This window comes from Merops nubicus, unplaced genomic scaffold, assembly GCF_000691845.1.
Source record: "Merops nubicus isolate BGI_N331 unplaced genomic scaffold, ASM69184v1 scaffold9324, whole genome shotgun sequence".
Lineage (NCBI taxonomy): Eukaryota > Metazoa > Chordata > Aves > Coraciiformes > Meropidae > Merops > Merops nubicus.
Window position 1 is genome coordinate 4,190 of NW_008604850.1, and position 9,220 is coordinate 13,409.

At 46.0% G+C, this 9,220-nt stretch overlaps 1 protein-coding gene across 1 annotated transcript in view; it reads left to right on the forward strand.

Annotated features, from left to right (window-relative positions):
* The window catches only part of LOC103771835 (neuroendocrine convertase 1-like), a gene marked incomplete at its 5' end in the record, with an annotated part of 12,806 nt that extends 3,917 nt beyond the window's left edge, over nt 1–8,889 (forward strand). Inside the window, 6 exon segments of the mRNA XM_008939151.1 lie at nt 1–23; nt 987–1,220; nt 2,725–2,882; nt 4,292–4,425; nt 7,116–7,277; nt 8,527–8,889. The exon segment at nt 1–23 is cut by the window's left edge and continues 30 nt beyond it. Of these exon segments, the coding sequence (XP_008937399.1) occupies nt 1–23; nt 987–1,220; nt 2,725–2,882; nt 4,292–4,425; nt 7,116–7,277; nt 8,527–8,889 (1,074 nt within the window).
* Between the last annotated feature and the right edge of the window lie 331 nt (nt 8,890–9,220).

Consider the following 9,220-nt stretch of genomic DNA (forward strand, 5'->3'; position numbering starts at 1 on the left):
TTTGCTCTGGCGCTGGAAGCAAAGTAAGATGTCATGTAATTACCTTTGCAACTCCTTTCTCTCAGCCACACCACCCTCTTCCCCAAAATGTTGTCTCTCTGAAGCGGCACCATCTCATCCTGCAGCTCTGCCCTACACCAGTCAGCCTTGCTCACCTGATGACAAAAACAAGCAGCTGTTTGCCTTAACCTCTCTCTAGCAAAGCAGCACCAGCCTAGGTAAAACATGGTGACCAAGCAGTTTTAGTCCACTTTGTGCATTGGCAGCAATCATCTACTGAGTCCTGGTCAGTTGCCTTTAAAAGCAGTGAGGGTGCACATGTGTCAGGAGGACTGAATTTGCAGACAGTAGGCTGCAGTTGTGTAAGTCTTCTGCCAATTTACAGAACCTCTTCTGCCAGTGATGAGACGTGAACTGGGCAGGTCCCCAGCTGGGCTCGGTGGCCAGCACGGGCAGGGAGCAGGCAGGTTTGGGGCTGGAGGGCTGCCAGTTGGAACACACAGCTTGGAGAGGGTGAGAGGGAGTGGGACAGCATGGGACAGTGGCTTTTCCACAGGGATGGGGGCCCAGGCTTAGCTCCTGAGCAGTGTCAGCTCAGCTCTATTTGCTGCTGCGTGCTCCTTGGGTGACATAAACCAGGACACTCAGAGCTGTGTTTAATGGGCAGAGTTAACCACAGAATCCACTGCCCAGTGAATTTTCAAAGCCCAAGTCCCATAAAGACTGGTGGGAAATAGTAGTTTCGTTAGTTAACTTTAAATGCCTGAATAATTTTGAAGAATTTGCCTCTAAGCTTGCTAGGTACCCATTCTTCCTTTACACAGAAGTCTTGTCTACATGGAGAAGTTTTGTGAGGATCAGCGTGCAACACGCTGTGTGTTTTAAAATCATGGGGTGCCACAGACCTTCAGAGGGTGTTGTGTTGCACACTGATAACTGAGAGGAAAAAGATAGCCCTGAAACAACCAGGAACGTTTTCTCAACAGCCCAAATCTGACATGGAGGGATATGCAGCACTTGGTAGTGTGGACCTCAGAGTACGATCCTCTGGCTGGAAATCCAGGATGGAAGAAGAATGGAGCAGGACTGATGGTCAACAGCCGGTTTGGGTTTGGGCTGCTCAATGCCAACGCCTTGGTGGATCTGGCTGATCCCAAACGGTGGAAGGGTGTACCAGAGAAGAGGGAGTGTATTGTCAAAGACAAAAGCTTTGAACCCAGGTAAGAATTTGTGTTAATTAGTAGTAACTAAGCTGGTGTTTATCTTAGTAAAGCCCGAAGGACAGTATTCTGCATGGATTGCCCTGAACCAGACTCGGGGATTTCTTCTGATTGATTTGGTGTTGCTGTGCTGTATCCCTCAGGGGCTGGTAAGGAGCATTTTCTCACTTGCTTTTTTAGTGTAGGACTGATAGAAATTACTACCGTGAAGCCTCGACAAAGAGGAGGATTATTATGTCTGCATGTGCAACCAGCGTATGGATGGATGGTGCTGTGCAGCTGAACCTGATCAGATGAGATACGGATGTTTAGGCTGCTATCAGAGGATGAATAAAAAGATAGCAGTCCCCCATGGATATTTTTAACAAGCATGTATAATCAGTCTTAGCAATTCTTCTCCTGTGACAGGCATAGTGTGTGTTGAAATTGAGGTAATAGATTGAGCTTTTAATCTGTGGCGTGTCTCTTATGAAACACAAGTGTCTCAAAGGCTCACTGGAAAGTCTTACCAGCTACATTCACAAGTGCTCCCAGCACAGTGACCTAAACTGAGCTCAAAATACAGGTAAGTCCTAATGAGTCACTAAGCTGGTTAATCAGGGTGGATATCTAGACTGTTCTTCTCTCCGCTTGTTCACTTAGGGAGTTTTCATCTGGAAATAATACCTTTACTTCAGAGATTGAAATTGTGCTGTAGGAGTGCACCAAAAATCCGGCTGTGGAAACACATTACAGTATTTTTGAGTGTTACTGCTTAATAACCTTGTTGTTTACACTGTTCTACCATCCATTTGCTTTTATGAGCTCTCTTCGTTCGACAGTGTTGATCCAGTACTGATGTATGCAACACTTGCTGTTCATCTATTTTGATTGCAGTCCTCTATGTGACATTCTGAAAACAACAGTATTGCAATTCTGAGTTCAGAATTATTTATGTGGCAATTTAGATAACCCATTCTCATTAGAAAGTATAGAAATTGTGCAGAAAAATCTATGCACAGTATCTCCCCGTACTGAGACTGTTCAGAAGCTACTAGCTTTTCTCCCTCAGTATGGCATTGATTACAAAGGGTTAAAACTTTAAGTATTTTTTTTAAAGGGTTTTAACTCCACAATAACAACTCTTCTGGATCTTTAAATGAGGCAGCTAAGTTTAAGTCTGGTATAGGTGTGTGATGCAGCTGCCTGCAAGCACTGGTGTTTTGTAGTCTCTGTGGAACACCAGAGTGTTGGCAGGAACCCTGGATTATCAGGCTGGCTTCCAGAGTGTGTTGCACAAGCCTGTCTTACACAGTGCCTGTCACCTGGTCCACTTCAGTGTTATCTGTGCCTCCAGAACTTCCCGTGGTTTTCACTGGAGCATTCAGAAAAATAATATAGAATTTGCCTTTACTTCTTCCTTTCTCATCATTCATGGGTGTTAAGGGTGTCACTTGTGCTTCACACCGTGATCCAGAACCAAAAGTTTCTGTGACTCACCAAAGAACTCCTGTAATTTTGCCAGATTATTAAGAGCAAATGAGGAGGTCATCATTGAAATTCCCACCACAGCCTGCAAAGGTCAAGAGAACTCCATTGTGTCTCTGGAGCATGTGCAGCTTGAGGCAACGATTGAGTATTCCCGTAGAGGTGATCTTCATGTCACTCTGGTGTCTCCTTCAGGTACGGGAGGCAGAGGCATGCTTTGTTTGTGTTGCTGTCACGTGTGACATCTATTTCATTAAACACCACCTCTGAGCTCTTCAGTGGTTTAAAAGGGCCTAAATATATCATCAGACCAATCTAGTGGCCTGTTAACAGGAGAGTGTGAGGACAAAACGTCCTGGGAGCCAGAGAACTGGTTCTCCGAAACCCCTTTTCAGCCTTCCTGTGTCCTGGGTTATTTTTGTGAGAAGAGGTTTGAAAACCATACTTCAGAAAATGAAGGCACTGTTTCTAATAAGTTTTTATTCTGGCAACAGGGCATGTAAAAATTGAGAGTTCCTGTCAGTTAACAAATGACAGTTCAATAGTGCTCGTCAGCCTTACTGTGATTTAACAAACTAATGGAAAACTGAGGAAATCTGACTCCCCAGATTTCATCTCACCCTGTCTCCCCATTGATGTATTTAAAAGCAGTGTCTCTGTTAGGCACTGCAGTACAACTACACTCAGTGTTCCAGAATATGATAAGGTAGCTTGACAAAGCCCTGAAATAAGGACGGGGAAAAAAAAAGCCAAACCCTTTTTGAGAGACTGATGGCAGTGGTGTGTTCTTCATCTGTGTTTGTCTTCCTGTGGGTTCAGCCAAGCCAAGTGCTGCTGCCTCCACTGTAGTGTCTTGTCTTCATGGTTAAACTGTTTTTCTCTTGCTTCTTGCTGTTATTCTACTTTCCTGCAAAACAGTACAACCAAATGTGTCACTGCTTTTCTGTATTAATGGTGTTACCTTTAAATATATTTATAGCTTGTGATCAGGCTCCCTGGGGCCTCTCTGTTCCTTATTATGTAAATACAGCTCTCTCCTTATATGCAAACAAGCACAACAAATGTCCTACCAAGCAGCAGAATCTCCTCTGCTGCAGATCCACCCTGTGAACTGCAGCATTTTTGTAACAATGACAGCAAAGCAAATGCTTCTCATCCTGTTGGAGTTCCAGCCTGGAACAATTTACATCTACTCGCCCCCCAAAATGCTGAGTTCAGGATAAGGCTTTGGTTTCACAATACTGTGTGAGACAGTTTTCCTCCAAAACTTCCATCTCAGAAGCTTCTTGGACTGTTTGTCAGCACAAAAGACTGTTTGTATCTGACCTTGGTTTCTTCATGTGCATGCACTGCTCTTTGTGCTGGGGACTGTAGCAGTGGGCAGTATGCACCTTTCTGGAGTGACCTGATGTGGTAGTTTTATGCTCTGCTGTAAAAATAATTACAGGCACTGCTGATCAGAAATAGGATGTTTGCTGTTCCACAGGCCACTGTTAGTGCCTTTGCCAGGGTTGCTGAGCACTCAGTGGGGCACAAGCTGAGCAGTGTGGGGAGTAAAAGTGGGTGTGTGTGAACAGTCACTACTGTTGCTCTTGCACTAACAGGGACCAACACTGTCCTACTGGCTCAGAGAGAGAGAGATAAGTCTCCCAATGGCTTTAAGAACTGGGACTTCATGTCTGTGCACACGTGGGGAGAGAATCCAACGGGCACCTGGGTTTTGAGGATTACAGATGTGGTAAGTATGTCTGTCTGTTAACTAGCAACACTGGGAAGCAACACAAGTGAAATAATCACTACAGGGATGCTGAGGGGCTGGAGCATCTCTGTGCCAGGACAGGCTGAGAGCCCTGGGGCTGCTGAGCTGGAGCAGAGAAGCCTCAGAGGGGATCTGAGCAGTGCTGAGCAAGAGCTAAAGGGCCCCGGGGGGCAAGAGGCTGGGGCCAGACTCTGCTCAGTGGTGCCCAGGGACAGGCCAAGGGGCAACGGGCACCAACTGGAACCCAGGAGGTGCCACCTGAGCAGGAGGAGAAACTTCTCTGCTGGGAGGGTGCAGAGCCTGGAGCAGCTGCCCAGAGAGGCTGTGGAGTCTCCTGCTCTGGAGAGATCCCAAACCCTCCTGGCTGTGACCCTGGGCACCCTGCTGGGGGTGAGCTGCTGGAGCAGGGGGCTGGAGGAGATGATCTCGAGAGGCCCCTTCCCACCCCACCCTTCTGGGGTTCTGGGATCACTAACCATTGCCAAGCATGATGAATAGTGAGTCTTCTCGTGAAGCAAGCTACAAGAGTTTATTTAAACTAAATATCCATCTGGATTAAAGATGAAAGAAAAAAGATAGGGCTGGATTTTCTTCTTCTTTACATAAATGCAAAGCACCATCCTCATTTCATTGACATGTACCTGTCAAAAAAATTCCATGCCTGTGTTTTTCACACAGTATATGTCACTGAAGGAAATCACTTAATATAATTTTCTGTGATTTGTTCAGTGAAATATGTAATTGAATTAATGTATGATTAACTGCAAATTAGGTTTTTCTGCAGAAGAGAACACAGGATAGAGCTAGTCTTCTCCTGGTGCATAAATTTCCATTAACTCAACACCTTTTGAATTAATGAATTTCGGGTGACTTCAGAGAGCTGTTGTCATGTATACAGTTCTTGAGCTTCTTTCTTAGAGGAATTACTGCTGAACAACATAAAGATTAAAGCAAAGAAATCTACAGACATGAAATAAATAAGTTTAGAAAGCCACCTGGGGATAGAGATTACAACAGTGAGACTAGAATAAAGCTCCTTGACAGACAGCTAAAAAAACATTCTCTTCAAAGAGAGCGTGATCAAGTGCACTCACCTCTGGAGGATGTCACTGAAGTTGTCTGTTAATAAGCTCATCATTAAGGGTTAGATCCTTCCAGAAACTGAATGCTTCCTATCAGACTCTGAGCCTCCAACCCCTACTGGCCTCACACTGTGAACAGGAGGGTGATGCCAAGAGCTAAGCAGATGGCCAAGGCTGTGGAAGTGACTATCACTATCAGCAGTGCAGTGTTAATACTGCAGGTTCATAGATAACCCCATGGTTATAGATATCCTCCTACTCTTTGTAATTAATATAACGCATTTGTTGAATGAAGGTAAGAGCAGCAATTTATTTCTGTGATTGCTCGTTTTCCATTTTCAAATGACAGGTTCCTGAAACTTAAAAAAAACCAAGCTCCAGGCTCAGCACCCCCAGCTCCCTCAGCTGCTCCTCCCAACACTTGAGCTCTAGACCCTTCCCCAGCTTTGTTGACGTTCCCTGGCCATGTGCCAGCCTCTCAAGGTGCTTCTTGGAATGAAGGGTCCAAAACTGACCCCAGGATTCAAGGTGTGTCCCCCCGCAGTGCCCAGTCCAGGGGATGATCCCTGCCCCAGTGCTGCTGGCCACACTGGTGCTGCTCCAGGCCAGGCTGCTGGTGCCTTTTTTGGCTGCCTGGGCACACGCTGGCTCCTCTCCAGCACTGCCTCAGGTCCTTTCCGTGGGGCACTTTCCAGTCACTCTTCCCCCAGCCTGGGGTGTTGCTGGGGGTTGTTGTGACCCCAGCCCAGGACCCAGATCATGCCCTTGTTGAACCTCACCCCACTGGCCTCAGCCCATCGACCCAGCCTGGCCAGGTCCTTTGGTAGACCCTCCCACCTGCAGGCAGATCAACACTCCCACCTAATTTGGTCTTACCTGCAGACCTGCTGAGGGTGCCCCAGATGCCCTTGTACAGATCCAAATCACAGCTTGCCATGCAGAGTTACTCACAATTTGGCTGTCGTGTCAGTTGCATGTGCCAGCTCTGGTACAGACTTTGACTGGAGGGGAAGAGCTGTGGCAGCCACTGAATGCCTGGGCAAGAACTGTGAGCGAAGCTGCAGTGACACCAGGTTCCAGTGTTCCTCTACTTGTCTCCTCTGCTTTCTACTGTTTAAATACTGTCCCTAAAAATAATGGATGAAGAATTTGCTGGTCAATTCCACGTGCTGTGTTTCGGATTGCTGTCATATACCAGTGCAGAGTATTATTCCAAATTACTCTTCCAGTGGTAGCCTTTGTGAGGAGATGGCCAAGGAACGACTTAGTGAACAAATATTAACAGCACAAAATACTACTTTGGTAATTTTTGGCATTCTGTGCTCTGACAAAATTCCGTTGATGCTTAATAACTAACTAACAATTAGGTTGTGAAAGTTTGGAGTAGTTAAGCTGTTGTGTTAAATCTCACTTTCTGATAGAACCTGTCTTTAATATGTCAGCATTGTAGTGCTTCTAAAGCTCACTGTCAAAGATATGGAAAGCCATACAGTTTATTTTAGTCACTTCTGTTAATTTACAGTCAAGTGTCCTCTTTCCTCTTCTTATGTCCTGAGAACCTGTGCTAATGCCTTGCTTCTCCTTTAGTCCAGAAGAATACAGAATGAAGGGAGGATTGTAAACTGGAAATTGATTTTGCACGGCACTGCTGCCCAGCCTGAACACATGAAGCAGCCACGTGTCTACACGTCCTACAATGCAGTGCAGAATGACAGGAGAGGAGTGGAGAAGATGACTGACTCTGCAGAGGTAGTGTCACATTAGTTTTTTTCCTTATTTCTCACTTTATAAGAAAATGATACTTTTTCCTAGTCAGCCTGGAGAAGAGAAGACTGAGAGGGGGATCTTCTCAATGCTCCTCTGTATCTAAAGGGCAGGGATGGGACCAGACTCTTGTCAGTGGTACCCAGACACAGGACAAGGGGAAACAGGCACAAACTGGAACCCAGGAACTTCTCTGCTGGGAGGGTGCAGAGCCTGGAGCAGCTGCCCAGAGAGGCTGTGGAGTCTCCTGCTCTGGAGAGATCCCAAACCCTCCTGGCTGTGACCCTGGGCACCCTGCTGGGGGTGAGCTGCTGGAGCAGGGGGTTGAAGGAGATGATCTCCAGAGATCACTTCCAACTCCTGTGCTCCTGTAATACTTTATTACTCACATCACATTGGTTTGCCTCCCCAGTAAGTAATTAAGGTGTCCATCAGCCAGGTTATGAAGGAGAAGGTTGAAGGAGGCATAATTATGGTCTTTAAGTGCATTAGATCAGTATCCACAGGTATGGCAATTGTATGCAGGAAGATAAACTGGAAGAAAGTAGGAGTGGGTTCAGGATGTACTGTAGGAGAAGATTGATGGACATAGTGAAAACCAGGTGAAGATAAAATGAGTGTTCAGTTAGAAGGACAGTCCTGGTGTCAGTGAGGAAGCTGTGCAGCCACGCACTGATGTCAGTGTCAGCGTAGGAGGAGTAACAGACACTTCTGAAAGGAGATCACACCTCTCAGCAACTTCTCCACACATCTCTGTCTGGCATTAGTCTTCCAGGGTGTCCAAGATCCACCTCATGGCCTCCTGTTAGCCACACTTCCCCGTGCTGTCTTGGGTGAGGACAAGGGAAGGCTGAGGGAGCACTGGCTCGGTCCAAACACCACTGCATGCTCCTCCTTCAGGCAGGCTGCTGAGGAGATGACTGCAGTAGCACGGCCAGAAATACCTCTGAAGACTAGGACAGATCTGCTGTGGAATGACACATAGCATCCTGCCTGCGTGGAATCTGAATTTATAACTTCCTGCCTTGAGGATTTTGATGCTTTATGCAGCATGGTCCTTCCCACAGCCCCTTTTGGTGTATAGCAGTCTAGTTTTTTTCCAGGTGCTACGTGGCTCCTGAGTGAAAAAATAGGATCTACCCACACGTAGATGGAAATCAGTAATCAGAGCAAATCTTAACCTAGTCAGTTCTTCACTGACAGCTGACCCTTTTTGTGCTAATCTGTATTCTAGGAGCACACAACACAGGAGAACGTGAGGGAGAAGCTCAGAGTCATGGAAGAGCCCAGCAGCAGCAGTGACAAAGCAGAAGATAAAATCCCATCAGAGGCTATGCTGCATTTACTGCAAAGTGCTTTCAGCAGGCAGATGGCTCCGAAGCGGCTGCCAAAGAAGACTGCAAGTGAGAAGTCAAATATTCCATATGAACACTTCTATCAAGCCCTTGAAAAATTAAACAAGCCCTCCCAGCTGAGAGACTCAGAGGAAAGCCTGTACAGTGACTATGTTGATCTTTTTTACAACGCCAAGCCATACAAGCATAGAGATGACAGACTGCTGCAAGCCTTGGTCGATATTGTAAACGAAGGAAACTAAACCACAGGGTATGGCACTGAGTTGGAAAGGTTCATTCTCCCCACCCCACCTGTAGTTTTTTTTCCAAAGTCTGTTGTACGCTCTAGTTGTGTGATTGCTGCTTTGATTGCTTCATATTTAATACAAATATCAAGGAAGAGAAAAAAAAAAAAATAGGTTGGGAGGATAAGGCAGTAAAATGATGCTTTTTAGTAATAGCTTTTTTCGATGCCTTTGTCCATTTCCATCAGAGTAGATTTGCCCCCTCAGGCATGAAATGCAATAGTATTTCCTGACAAACCCTCACGCCCTGTTTTAAACAGTTTTCATGTTGCTTATTCTTCCTCCCTAT